Raw genomic sequence first — 14,958 nt, 5'->3', positions numbered from 1 at the left:
CTCCTTTGTCTGTCCAACACGATAGCCTGACTTCTTTATTGTATTGTAACCACAGTTTACAGCAACAGGCCTGGAGGGCCTGTTTCAAAAAAAAAGAAAGAAAAAGTAAAAGAAGAAATCCAAGTCAATCCTAAAATCTAAGATTGACTAACAGACTCTAAATGGTACCAGTATGCTGTGTGTGTTGTCAATGTTGCTTAACTTTCCAGTAAAAATGAAGATTTTGGAGACTTTTTTTTTGCATATTCTAGCCATTGATAATAATACCAAGGAGGTTCAAGAGATAGAGTAACAACAGTGTTATTCCCTTTGATCCCATGTTTAATGCCGCCACTAAGAAATATTTAAAGTATGTGCTGCACCGGAGCTGCCTCACAGATAGGAAGACAATTGGTTCATGTGGCATTGCATCATGGCTCGGCACTCTCAATGGAAGATATATGTCTTTGTGATGGTAATTACTTTTCGCTGTCCCTTCTTATGAAACATGAGCGGTACATAATGGTACAGACACAGGGATGTGCGAATAAAAATTCCAAAAAAAATTGATGAATTAAGAATTAAAATTACCCGACTTTACATGTTTTTACACTAATCTAACATATAACTTAATAACGAACTACACTTGAAGATATACCATACCAGTTTCATTTGTCAAAGGTGATCGGAAAGATGATAAAACCAACTTTCCAGTAAGGGTGCAGTTCAAATATTTTCACAACGTACGGCTCAGATTTATACTTCTTGACATAATCTTGGACAGGAGTTACTTTTTTTTTTCATATGCCTTATCATTAGCTGAAATCTAATTTCCTGTAATACAAAAACAAACAAAATATAGCCGACATTATGTATAGCGTTTCAAAACATCTCTTTGCTCGGAAAGACGGCGGCATCGAACCCAGATCATCAAAGGCACAAGTGCACCTGTGGAATTCCTTTGTATATCAAAAGAAAACTGACAGCTGTTTGAATGTTTACAGCCAGTTGGTACTCCATTTCTCAAACCTCCTTTATAGTAAAAGATAAAATAACAGTAACAAAGCAATTATTTAAATATTAATGTCAAATGACAATTCAAAGTTGACGGTGAAAGGCTAATAAAGTTGAACATGGAAACCAGTGGCATACTATAATTTTTAGTGTACTGGTATCTTAAGATTGACGTAGATTCTTTGTGAAACAGGCCCCCAGCGAATAGTTACAAGCTGTGACTGTGGCACTACTGACGATGCTGGCACTGTGTTTCTCTAGAGTACACCAGCTGTGTAGACTCACTTTGGTTATCTATAGATCTATCTACTGTCTATTTCAAAGTTCTGTGCAGATATTTGCATCAAGTGTAACATTCAAAGTGTTATCTGTGTTCAAAGCTATTTTATATTCATTTTTTGTTATCTTTCTCTCCTTTTTTTGTTGCTTTGTTTCCTTACAGATTCTACAAATTCTACAGTGTAAAAGTGTTAAAACTAAAAGACAAGTTGTTTTCAATCTGAAACTGAAAACTCATACACACCATCAATTTGTTATGTTAGCGTGTGATGCAAGTAATCTTGCTTTAAAAAAAATTATTCTTCACAACAGAACTGTGCTGAAATAAGTAAGGTGTCATCTGCGACAACAAGGTAAATTTGTTCTGCCTCATGTTACTCGCTAGTGTATATGTTTTCATAATAAAAAAAAATCAATGTAAGACTTCAACTTAGGCAGCAGCGTTAACGTCATGCAGCCATGTCATTCGTCTTGCTGCTGATGTCGTCCATTACGAGGTGCTTGAAATTTAGATTGTCCTTTTTTTTTCTACCTGTTACCTCTCCAGATGTTACAGGCGTCTTCCAAGGATAAGGCAGCTCCATGTAGTGATGAGCGTCAACTGAGCTCCTAATGCAGAAAATTTGCATAGCAGTGAACAGCCCCCACCTCTTCCACAATGACGCAGTCGCAGGAACGAAAGACAGATGTCCTGTATCTGCAGTGTGGTCACAGGGAGGACTACTTAACAGTTCCATCTCTCGTAGCAGTCTTCCTTCAACAGTATTGTTCTTATTCGAAGGTCAGCACTGTATTGGTCACTGCCAGGCAGAGTTTACGGAATCCCGCACAGGGAGTTAATGGTCATCCCCAAAATTTGCCTCCAGACCTTGAGCAGGAAGAGAGTGCACACACTGAAAGGAGAAATTGTAGGGGATGTGTATCGGATGGACAACCAGATGATGACGAGCAACTCAAGGGTCCCTTGTTGCGGGACCTTCCAAAGGAGGCAGATAAGCCCACCAATCTTGTGCAAGTGCCCGAGTGCCTGCAGGACAGCATCACCAGGAGATGGGAAGAGCTCCCTTGTGTGGTACAGGATTGCCAGCTTCCCTGCATCCTCCTCCGTGGTGGTCAGATGTGTATTTCAGGGTTGGCTAATGTGCTGAGACGTATTGTCCAGGCGTCTGCTCCTCAAGAACCTCACAGAAATCTGTTATCATTACTTGTAAGTGACATATTTGAGTGCTGGTTTATGTTTGTAATACTGTTGAATGCCCATTTACTACATTTTTTAATGCATTTTTGTTGCATTGTAACACTGTGTTTTTATTTTGTTATGACAGTTTCTCATATTTTCAGGTTTGGGCCAGTTCACATTCTTAATCTATTCTGTATAGGGCATTTTCTAGTTATGATAGTTGTATAATCCTTGTTGTTTGACCATGAATCAAAAATATTTCACAATGTAATCACTTTAAAGCTCAACAAGACAGTCTCTTTTTGGAATCTTCTCCATTGTTTGACATGATGAGGGCTATTTATTATCGATCCAATTGGGCATCATTTTAAACTGGAATTTGTTTTCTTCCCTTGTTTTTCCTTATTTCAGACTTATACCTCGAAAGGAATGCAGTGTTTTTTTGTTCTTCATTTGTTCAATATCAAATACACAGTTAAACATTGAATTTCAGCACTGACACAGTTGACTCTAAAAAAAAAATGTTGCACTAAATGTGACAACTAATGTGTACACTAATTATACATATGTAGAGAGCAAGCACACATTTTCATTTCATTATCTTTGATATCACCAGAAAACAGGGAAATAGAGTGACTGTTCAAGCATTTTCTATAGCTCTTTACTTCACAAAACCATGAATTGATTTGGTAATTCAGACAGCATGTACCTCCTTGTGTGTTTGCTGTAGGGATTTCGCCAGACATGCCTGAAATCCTGCTCCGAATCCAGTGTGTGGACCAGGCTGGTTGAGGTAGATGCCCCGCGGGAGATCTCATCATTCCTGGAAAATTCTGCTGACGGTAGAGACTTTTGCCTCCCCCAGTGTCTGAGGAAATTCCAGGAACTCTTGGAGCAGCCCGTGGCCACTTTCAATTCCGAGAAGTTGAGGAGAAAACTGCTGAAGAATGGCAGCATAGGGAACAACAGTGACGGGAGCGGAAGCAAAGGAAACAAAAGTAAAGTCACCAATGGGATTGTGGAGGAAAACATAAATACTAGCAGAGGAGATGTGCCAGTTGATGAGGTTGGAAATGCTGGTTTAATCACCGGTGCTCCTGTAGATGATCTGACAAATGGAGGTAGACAAACTGAGCCGGAAGCATTGATAAGCAATGAGCGAGGGGTGGCTTTCATGGATGAGGATACGAACAAACTGGAAAGTATCAACAGAACAAAAGAGAGGGGCCTGAGAGATTCTTCCGTAATAGCTCCTGCAAACAGCAGTGAAGAGCTCCACTCAGATTTCAGCGCCACTTTAAATCTTGTCAACAAGAAAGAGCAGCGCAATCTCAAGAAGCAGCTGCTTCAGCGCTCCTCACAGAGTATATCAGTCTCAGGCAACGAGCAAACACCAATTACTGATGCAAAATCAGGTGTTGCTGGTAGCACTGCCCATCAGACACAGAACAGTGATATTCCTGATTTGAATGTTGTCAATTCTGGCAAGGCCAAAAGACAGAAGAGAAAGCAGCCTCGCAAGCCAGTTCCCAAGGACAGTCTTCCAAATCTCCCACACGACTTTGCTCTAGGTGTTGATGTAACACTGGCAGACTTTGCATTGTTTGTCCCAGTTCATTTGTATTTACACACCTGTAAGCTAAATGGAAGAATCCAAGAAGTTTGCAAACTCATGCCCCTTGTAATTCACTGGTATCAACGCATGTGGACTGTTCCACATGTGAGAAGGGTTCTGAGATGTTTAAAACTGAGGGAAGTTGATGTTTCTCACCTCAATGAGACGAGTAGTGACTCAACTTGTGACAAAGTGGATGACACCGGAGCAAAAATCTGCCCAGCGGGAGAGGACATACAGCATGGAGTGAGGAATCTAGGTGTAAGGTAGGTCACCACGCACTGAGAAATCTTGCAATGAGTAAAGAAAGTTTACATATATGCTGCATTTGTTGTGCTAGATTGAAAATTTCAGAGACAACAGCAGCCTCACTTTGGAATTTGTTTTGTCTCTTTAAAGGGATGGTACAGTATTGGTGGAGATGAGAATTGGGCTTTTAACTTTTTGCGAGATATGAAGAAAATGTTTATGATATAGCACAGAGCATACCATTTTAACAGGAATTCAAAGTTCATTTGATGAAAATCGCATTTAGAATGACTGAAACATCCAAAAACAAAGTTAAACAAAGCGATCGTAATAAAGTGTGGGTCCCACACTTTATTAGAATCGCTCTTTTTTGGACATCTCAGCCATTCCAAAACCAATTTTCATCAAATAAACATTGATTTCCTCATAGAATTACATGCTCTTTCATATTTCATAAGAGGTTTCTCATTATTTCACCAAAAATGTTAGAAACCCGAAATTAGGCCTCAACCAAAACTGTACTATCCCTTTAAATGAATTCATAAAAATGTCATCAAATCCGGATTTTTAAAGTCATATTTGTAAAATATTCCATGTTTGTGCAAGATAATTGTAGATTCATTCAAGAAATTTAGTTCATTAGATTCTCCAATCCTTCAGACAACTACTGGGCAAGGCTGATGTGGAAGAAGTACTAATAGCTGATTATGTGGATAACAATATATTAAAGTGCAGTGTCAATCATTCACTTACCTCCTGGCCATCCAAAGTACACGGAAATAAAGATTTTTAATCTATGCAGAAGGAAACTTTTAGGAACATCCTGTGTATGACATGTTTCAGATATGTTCTCTGGTAGCCACCCAAGTCTGTGCTGAAGCTCCGAAATATCTATAGGTAATGAGCTGTTCTTTTCGAGTTCGTATGCAAAGTTTGTCCTAGATTGGTTATTTGCCTTCAAAAACAAGGAGTAACATCTAAACTATAAAATATTCATGTTCCCCTTGTGTCCATTGTGTAACATCTAAACTATAACATACATGTTCCTCTGTGTCTGTTGATATTTGTGAGAAACATGATAATTGATAATTGTGAAGTGAAAAAGACAATGAAAATGATCATTCGAAGGTCAGTGACTTCAAATCACTGTCAGATTTTCATGTTGATGGCTGCATCACACAGCTTGGGTTTTGATGGCAGGTGTCAATAATTTTGTGGCAGAGTATGACTTCAATTGTCGCCCTCTATAGTCGCCCAATTGTCTGTGAGCTAATTTAGTGAAAGAGTATGACCTCAATTGTCGCCCTCTCTAGTCGCCCAATTGTCCGTGAGCTTCTCAGGAAGTCGCTTCCCCTTGTCATCGAGATGCTTGAGGGTAAGGGACTCGGGGTGGAGTCGGCTGAACACCCCTCTGGTGAAACCATCCTCGACTGGAGGTCATTCCCACCGGCTGTCTGCCCCGTTGAAGGTATTCTAGACGGCCTGTTTTGTTTTGCTTTTAGTTTTATGGGAGTTGGAGAAAACCATGGTCCCTTAGGGCATTTAACTGTGAACAGTTTAACAGCAATAATGAGAATGATAGTAAAAACAACAATGATAACAACGATATCATCATTATTCTCTTTAGTTTTGTTACTATTTCATTATCATCATTATCATTATAACTACTACTTCTGCTGCTGCTACTGCTACTGCTACTAATTATTATTAGTATTATTATCATGGACAATGGTGAACATAACATAAAGCACCTGATGAGAATCTTTGAATATTTGATAGTAATGGCAGAAAATTTATCAATGTACATGTATAATGATACCAAAGACATCCTTCAATAAAAAAGTTCATGAGCCACATTATAGATTAGAAAAATCATATGCAGCTGTTGATATGAAAAGTTACCATTTATCATCTCCTGGAACACAAGAACCCCTACTACATATGATAAAGATGGAAGAGAAAGGCGAAGCAGTTTCTATGCACTGGTTTTCAAGCAAAATCAGAAGGTAAAAACTTTTGATCTTGTTCATCACTGACCCCTTCCCTAATAGGTGAGCTGGATGCCAAGAGGGCCCAGAATAAGGAGCAGCAGATTGAGAGTATTGTGGCAGCGGTCAGAGACATGGCCAGGCCTGGACACAGAATACTGGACTTCTGCAGTGGAGGGGTGGGTAGCAAGCAATCACTTTTTTAGTGGTCTTCAGCACGTCTTTTCCTCTGACTGAGGAAAATGTCGATGTGTCGGACTTCTACAGCTGGGTCATATTAGTGTTAAACTTGGTGTGATGTACATACACAAGAGTCCAGCATGCTAGGTGATGAGAACACAAGCTGCACTGTAATGATTCAAAACAAGATAGATATGACAGAGTTTCACCCATGGCCAATGTCTAAAGTGTTCACCTGCCGGCTATTCGAATACGCAGAGGTGGCAATGATTGCATATTTGTATTATTTTGTCAAAAATACTGTTTTTCCCAAAATGTGTTACTGCACATGTCTATTGCAGGAATGGTGAAAATTCTGCTTCTTGTTGTTTTTTTCTTTGGCACTAAAAATAAACCTTTTCAGTCCTCAGAATATTGCAATGTTGTTTACATGGTTGGTAACCTTGAATAATAATAATAATAATAATAATAATAATAATAATAATAATAATAATAATAATAATAATAATAATAATTATGATAATAATAATAATAATAATAATAACAATAATAATAATAATAATAATGATAATGATAACAATAATGATAATAATGATAATAATAATAATAGTAATAATGATAATACTACAATACATTTATTATTCACTTAATACAGATGTTTCTAAGTGCACAGTTTACCGGAAAAATAATATTTAGTCCAAAATTATACAAAAATTTAAAAAAGGCATATGTAATTCAAACAATAGAAACAGTGTATAAATACATGTACGATAAATGAATACTGAAAATCAAAGTCAGTGTGCACCTCCAGCGACCGACCTGCAACCGGACCATTCCAAAAGACTACCTACTGAAAAAATTAGTTTTCAGCAGAGTCTTAAGCCTATATGTGACTTGTTCACTTTTCTTTAGTTATGACCATCATGATTTTGTGTTGTTTGGAAATATTTTGGAGCATTAAATGTTCCTTTTTTTTGGGGGGGGGGGGGGAGAAGGGTGGGTTTATTTGTTTTGCTTAAGCATGATTGATGTGTGTTTTCTCTTGTCAGGCCAATATAATTGTCCATTGTCTTGCACCAGTTGTGGTTATCCAACTTCCACTATGATACACTTTATATCAATGTTTAATGTTTGAAGTATTGCCATGCAACAGATTTCCAACACTGTCTGGCTATTAATCCCTCTCTGTTGTTGACTCTGGTTGCAGGGTCATCTGGGAATCGCTCTGGCCTACTGCTTGCCCGAGTGCCACGTGGTCATGATTGACAACAAGGAAGAGTCGCTACGTCGCGCGCTGGACCGTGTCCAGACTTTGAACTTGGAGAATGTCACCATCTACATGAGCAACATAGATTACTTCTGCGGCAATTTTGACACTGGGGTATGTGTAGTACTGTCTCGTTCACTGTGATGTTAACCAGATGTTGCCATTTTAGTGCATGTGCCAATTTTCTTACTGATTTTCTTACTGATTTAAATGTCACAGAGAATTCTTCTGTAGCCCATGGCTGTCTGTGGCAAAAAACTTCCGATATGATGATTGAGTTGTTTAGCGCAGCTTTGTATGAAAGGTTAACGTGAGCGCATGCAAACCATATGCCTGTTCAACTAAGATTTAGAAAAAATTTTGTGCATCTTATTTGACCTTCTAAACTGGATTATACAGAGACATCAAAATTGCAGAAATACCAAAAGTCTCCCTGGTTCTGTAGGAGGCTTCCAGAAAAATTGCAATCTCTTGTAGTCCCGATGTCGCATGAGTTGAAGCACTTTCTGCAGTTTGGGGACTTTGACTCATGTAAAGTTTACTGTAATTGAAACATCAATTGGCTAATTTTCAGTTTTTATCCTATGGCCTGATACAATCTGGAAATAAAAGTTAAAATGAGCACAGATATGTAGGAGAGAATATATGGTGTGGGAAGATATCAGGTATAGAGTAGTGAAGTGATGATATCACAGTGTTTTGTTATAGCTTTTGCTTGGAACCAGGTGCGAGAGCACTTCAGGAATAAAAGTTGGTTACACTGACATTTACTTGCGATGTCAGAATATTTCAAAACAACTCATAATAATCTTTGCAAATCATTATCTTCGCAAATTGCGTCAGCCAGGTAAGTTTCTTTGTAGACCCTTTTGATGTGCTGCAAGCAAATTCCAAATGGTGAAAGATGAATTTTGAGCCTTTCTGAGAACTATGTATTAGCTTGAAAGAAGCTATGTAGTGAGTACTGAAAAGGTAACTCTTCAAGCACTAAGTGCTTTTCCTCTCATTTTCTTCCATAGGTGTCTCTGCATGCGTGTGGTGTAGCGACGGACATCGTCCTAGACAAGTGTCTTCAACAGGGGGCGTCCTTTGTCTGTAGCCCCTGTTGCTATGGCTCCCTGCACGACACCCACCACATGACCTATCCTCGCAGTCTGTCCTTCCAAGAATCTAGCATCTCTAAGAGGGTGTGTGGAAAATTGACAATTGTGTTTATTTGGTTCAGTCTTGCGGTTGGTTATTTTAAAAAAAGGAACAAACAAACAAACAAACACAAATACGATGGGATCTGCATCTGCAATAAATAGTACAATAATATATGATACAGTAAAGTGCTATGTGAGGCCAATGAAAACTAGATATCCCTGTTTAGACCAGTTAAGACTCTGATGTTTGGAAGTGAAGTATATCTTTAAAGTCTGATGCCAGAATTGATGACTATGACTGGCATGGTACATGTATCTGTAATGTTTGGTATTCACAATGCACCAACTCCACCTTTTATGATGTGTAAGGCACAATAAGATGCAAACAGTTAAAAATAAAATAAAAAGATAAATAAAGTGAGACACACAAACAAAAGAGCATGTATCATTGCAAAAGTGGAACTGACGAGTTGTGTCTTCATGCAGTTCTGGAAAGATTCAACAGATGAAACATTTCTCATTTGTTCCAGAGCAACTATCCCATGTATGCAAAGGCTATATCCCCTATGACTGAGAAGAATCATTCTGCAAATTGCAGCTGATCATTTAAACTTACTGATTTATCATTGCCTTATGCATTAAAAGATTGGGTTTCTGGTAAATACCTTGAATTGTCAATCTCTTACAGGATTATTTTCTGATTGGACATGGTGCAGAACAGACTTGCTGGGATTTTGAGAGCTTCCATGCAAAGCAAGGTACTATTCATGGTCTTTTTTTGCTTTGCCTCTATTTGCAGTTCGTTTAGAAATGATCGCAATCAATTTGATAGTTTAAAGAGGATAAGACCTAACCTCAGGATTTTTTTTTATTACACATATACATGAGGTCTTTGTATGACACGTATATGTATATACTTGTATATAGTATTTGAATTCATCTATTGCAAGAAGATTGAATTTATGTCGCTGAATATTTATGATACTGAAGCATCATCCTTCACAGGCCTTTAGGGCACACTAACTTTAGGCTATATTAGGTGAGAGATAGAGACAGGCTTTGTGCACAAAAGGTTGGTCTTGAAAATGTTCAAGAGGGCGCTGTTAATATGCCTGTACTGAAAAAGCTGAAGCCCAGGAAACGACAGTCACTGCCCAATGATTATTCATTTTATAAGTATATAGTTGTTGTTTTTTATGTTGAGGCACTGGTGTGAGCAGTATCAAGCAGTTATTCGTTAGCAACATTGAGTGATCTATCCAATATCATCAAAATTATGTGTTTTAATTTCTAAACTTTGTAAGCAAATGATGAAATGCCAAGTAAAAGTCCAGTGTTATTGTTCATCGTTACCTCCTTTACATGGTACATGGCATAAAAATGTTTGACGCACTGTGATAACATTGTTTCATTATTAGAAATATTGACTTTTCACTTTCCCCACATTCAGCTACTGAAGGCAACATGATGACAATCAAGTTGAATAGGGTACAAGGAATGATAGACTAAAAGTATCTTGAACATGTCACAAGACATTTCCCTTAAAGGGAGGGTTTTATTTGCATTTCTGTATTCAGTTCAAATTTTATAGTGTGTGTATTTGCATAGAGTTATACGGAGCTTCAAAGTTACAGTTGTGTATTTTCATTCAAACTAGGACGTTTTGTACTAGTTGTTGTTGAGAAAGAGCTAATGTCTGTGTTGGTATTTGATTGATATGTACACAGGCAAGCATTGCATGGGATTCATTGATAAGGATCGTGCCGAGCTGGCTAGACAACATGGCTACGACGTCACAGTGTGTTCTCTGAAACCAGCTGCTTGCTCTCCCAAGAACAACCTCCTAATTGGCGTGTCTCCTCGCATGAAGTAGTGTTCCAGCTGCATCCCTTCCCTCTCATCATCTTTGTCTTCCTTTTTCTTGTCCTTGTCTTTCTTCCCCCCTTCTCCTCCTTCTCCTCTTTCTTTTATTCCTTCTTCTTTAATTTTAATTCTTCCTCTTTTACTTTTTTTCTTCCTGCTCCTTCACCTTTTTTTACTTGTTCCTCTGGTCTTCATCCTTTCCTTTCCCTTCTTTTTTGTGTTTTCATCAATTTTCTGGAAGGCGTATGAAAGGGGGCACTTCATAAAGAATCCAGCCTGCTTCTTGCCAGGAGAAGAAGTAAAGAAGAGTCTTTCACATGACAAGGTTGTTAGTGTACCAACGTTGAGGACTGCTGTTTCATGTCATATCCATGGGACAAAGTGGTTTACCTCTAAGCAGAGCCTCAGGCAACATGATGCCCCAATTAGCATTGGCCTATCTGCTCTTTCTCTCTGGGCCTTGAAAGTGGGAGCTGTGGAGTGTAAAGCAGTTTTTATTTGGGACTGAACCACTGTCACGTCCTCATGGCATGGTGTTGAAGCTGACATTCCTTGCTAAGGCAAGTCACAGGCTGTCTCTCCCACAGCCAGCCAGCCAGACTTGTGCCTTCCAGGTAGCAGCAGGTCTGTGAATGGGTCACCCGCAACAAAGACTGATAATCCAGGCTGCTCCGCTGAGTCATGCCCAGCTCATTAAAGGTATCAGACTGAGGGGCATGTACCCATACATTGAATGTAGGCACTTGTTACACTGTGTACAGGCATTTTCTTTTGACATACGAGTGTAAATGGGTTAATGGACGTGTTTGTATGTGTGTGTGTGTGATAGACTTTTGCTGTCCTTGCTATGAACTGAACCCTTCTAGACCTGTTTGTGTTCTTCTGGGGCATGTAAGCTGCTGGAGGAAGGTAGTCATATTTCCTTCTACTCTGGTTGGCATTAATGTTTGTTTGAACACTTGCGTCAAAGTCAAATAAAGCTTACTTGAACAGTACATGTAGGTATGCTCCTATTACCATACTCATCATATTTACGTGTATATTGAAGTTTTTGATAGGGACTTGCTACAGATTTTCAACACTTGCATTCTCACTGTTGCATTTGACAGGTGGAGCACGTATTGTATCATGTAATGTGCATAAGTGAAATTTGTGCATCCGATTTTAGTTTCCCGGTCTTCTCACTCACAGGAATAGAGAATGCCAATTTTTACTATTCAAGTGCTTTCTACAAACCTGCAAAATGTGAATGTTGAATGGATTGACTACCAATCTGCATTTTCCCAAAGGAATTATTAGCAGGATACAGTATATGTTGGAGAACAAGCAATGTGACCAGTGAAAAAGATTTCCTGACATTAGTAATCTGACTGGCTGTGGTTTTTGTTCTGATGGTTAGGATCAAAGAGAATTCAGCGTATATGTAATCAATTCAGTTTTCCAGTACTGTATCAGTATTGTATTTTTCAGTGATTCTTATAGATGATTTTAATCTGTTTGTTTATTAATTCAGTATTTAAAGCTGGAGTTTTACTCAAGACAGAATTACAAGCTGCTCCCTCAGAGACTTTCTCATCCCTTTCTATCAGAAACATCAAAGTTGCAATGATCTGTACATGTTGATTAGGAAGACATCATCAAAGTAGCTCCAAATTGGAATTGAAATGCTGAGATCGGTTTGGGCGCGTTGTCGGTGTAAGCAAAATATGCAAACTTGGCAAGCCATTCACTCAGTCGGCCGTGTAAACGTGGCACACAGAGAGTCAAATAATGTGTGAGTAGCACGCCTTTATCCAGTGACACTTAGAGAGTGGAGTATTCAAACATTTAACATCCTGAGCCGGATGCAATCAGCAGTGTAAATTAACACCTTGTGCAATAACAACAATTTTCTGAGCATGTACACATCTGCCATCACCCTAAAAGCTTCATTAAAGGGTCCAGTTTTTTTTGTCGAAAAGTTGCTTTGTTGGGCTGAAGAGGACTGGTTGTGCCAATAATGGATTGTGTGTTCAAGTACATTGCCTCCTCCCCCCCCCCCCCCCCCCACACCTGCCCCGCCATTGTCATGTGACTATGTCTGCATTCTCACACAGTCTTGTGGCTGTTTGTATTTCCATCCTATTGACATCAGTCCAGAGCCCATCTGCCAAAAGAAAGAAAGAAGAAGAAGAAGAAGAAGAAGAAAAAAAAAAAACAGTCGTACACTTTCTGTGGGTTTAGATAGTTATCTTCAGAACTCTTTGTCATTTCACCTTGATGTGAAGCAAATTTCCTCCCCCCCCCCCCCCCATCCCGTTCACGTGTCTGTGAGTTCATCATAAATTCACTTGAAAACAAACCCTAACAGTGATGCAGAATTTTGAGAATCTTGCCAGCTGTTCACCCTCTGTTCTAGTGCGTATACGGTGCACTCCCATTATAACAAACACAGTTATAACAAAACTTGTGTGACAACGAATGAAAAGTTACAGGTCCCAGAATTATCATCTTTATATCTTTATTTGTATAATGTATTGTATGGCTTTAACAATATTTTGACATAGCAAAAGAAAACTGCTGATCCCAAGGACTATGTTATAGCAGGAGCTGCCTGTACATGCATTTTTGTGTGTATAATTGGTAGCTTTTGCCAAGAGCCTGTTGTTGAAGTCTATATCATTAGTGTTGCATTGTTTTTGAGACTGTTCCAAGTGCCTGCCTGACTGGTAATTCTTCTTCCATGAATTCCACATTGTTTGATGATAAAAGATTGTTTGTTTGGATTTACTGCACATAGAAACTATGGAAACACTTGAAATGTCTTGAAGCAAGCTATCATTAGACTAATGGCTTTTCAGTCCCATTGATCTGCAGGACTAGACAGTGAGGTTTAAGTGCCTTGCCAAAGGTCACAACCCACTGCTTTCAGGGAAATCGAACCAGGGACCTCATGATTTAGATCTGGTAGTATCATTTGTTGAAGCACAATGGTTTTGTTTTGTTTTGTTTGTTGTTGTTGTTTTTTTTTTTTCAAAGAGGGGGGCATCCTCATCCAGCATTTTGTCAGATTTTTTTCTAACAAACTGTTTCAACCCTAACTAGGCTGGAGGGGCCTCCGAGGCCCCCCCTCAACGTTCCGTGCGATGTATCGCTATCACGAAAAGCTATCGCTGCGACGTTTCATGACTTTTGTCTTTCGAGTCTCCCACATCTTTTGACACCAAATTTGCGATGCCCGGGCGCGCGGTTCCGAAGTTGCGCATAAATATGTACGTGCATGTCAGACCAAAAATTGCTCAAAAACGTGAATTTGTGTACAATTTCAATGCAAACTGTGCTTACAGGCAAATTTCATAAAAGCATGATTATTTTGGTGTTTTATTAATTAAAATCAATTAATAACATATTTTCTTGTTCTGAACAATGTCGCCGACAAATTTCATCGAAAAAACTATGAAAAACATAGTCGAAAAACAAAGAAATACATAAGAAATTCAAAAAACAATAAAATACATAGGAAATTTTTTCTGATGGCACAATTTTTTTTCTCTTACATTTGCTAAGGACACTAAAAAGAATATTTACACAAAAAATGTGCCTGTTTTGAGCTTTATTTAGTGATTTACACCAAATTGTCTGATTTCATGCATCATTATGCATAAATTAGCATAATTTAGCATAGATGACAATTTTTTAAAAATTAACTTCACGGTACTCTAGATTACATCATAGGCAATGTGTGTGCCAATTTTCGTCGCGATCGCGCGGTCGACGGCCGAGATCTGGAGGGGGGGCCTGGGAGGCCCCTCCGGCTCTATCACCTACCTAAATAGCCCGGCCTAGTTAGGGTTAAGCTACTGAAATCCTTGCATCTGATTGGCTGAGAGCAAATTTGTCCCCAAAAAAAAATTATGAAGCACCTGATAAAAATTCCCCCCTGGGCCAATGTTTGATCACAGAGGTCTTTGACAGTTTGAGTTGTGATTATGTGTGAAGGCTGGAGTGATTTGTTGAACTATCATTTAGTCCTTTGGACTTGTGACTTGTACAGTGTCTATTCCTTGACAGTACATAACCATATATGTGAAGATGTATTTGAATTAGACATGGAAGATTCAATGATGATGAACAAGTTTTTGCCAATCACCACCCACCCTTTCACTTGTTTAGTCTGCTGTGATGTGTGTGTGGGGTCATATTATGTGCAATTTAAATTG

At 38.8% G+C, this 14,958-nt stretch overlaps 1 protein-coding gene across 1 annotated transcript; it reads left to right on the top strand.

The window, feature by feature from the left end:
• Positions 1 to 1,930: 1,930 nt before the first annotated feature.
• On the top strand, positions 1,931 to 10,769 carry LOC139744368 (glutathione S-transferase C-terminal domain-containing protein-like). The gene is made up of 8 exons (XM_071654809.1): positions 1,931 to 2,479; positions 3,183 to 4,333; positions 5,630 to 5,784; positions 6,368 to 6,483; positions 7,692 to 7,865; positions 8,771 to 8,938; positions 9,585 to 9,654; positions 10,624 to 10,769. The coding sequence occupies exons 1-8, from the start codon at positions 1,931 to 1,933 to the stop codon at positions 10,767 to 10,769; spliced, it is 2,529 nt and encodes an 842-aa protein (XP_071510910.1).
• The last annotated feature ends 4,189 nt before the right edge of the window (positions 10,770 to 14,958 follow it).

The sequence above is a fragment of the Diadema antillarum genome, unplaced genomic scaffold (assembly GCF_040938485.1).
Source record: "Diadema antillarum isolate AM-2024a unplaced genomic scaffold, OU_Dant_1.0 seq00001165_RagTag, whole genome shotgun sequence".
NCBI lineage: Eukaryota > Metazoa > Echinodermata > Echinoidea > Diadematoida > Diadematidae > Diadema > Diadema antillarum.
The sequence above is the reverse complement of the archived record's forward strand: the minus strand, read 5'-3'. Positions and strand labels throughout refer to the sequence as shown.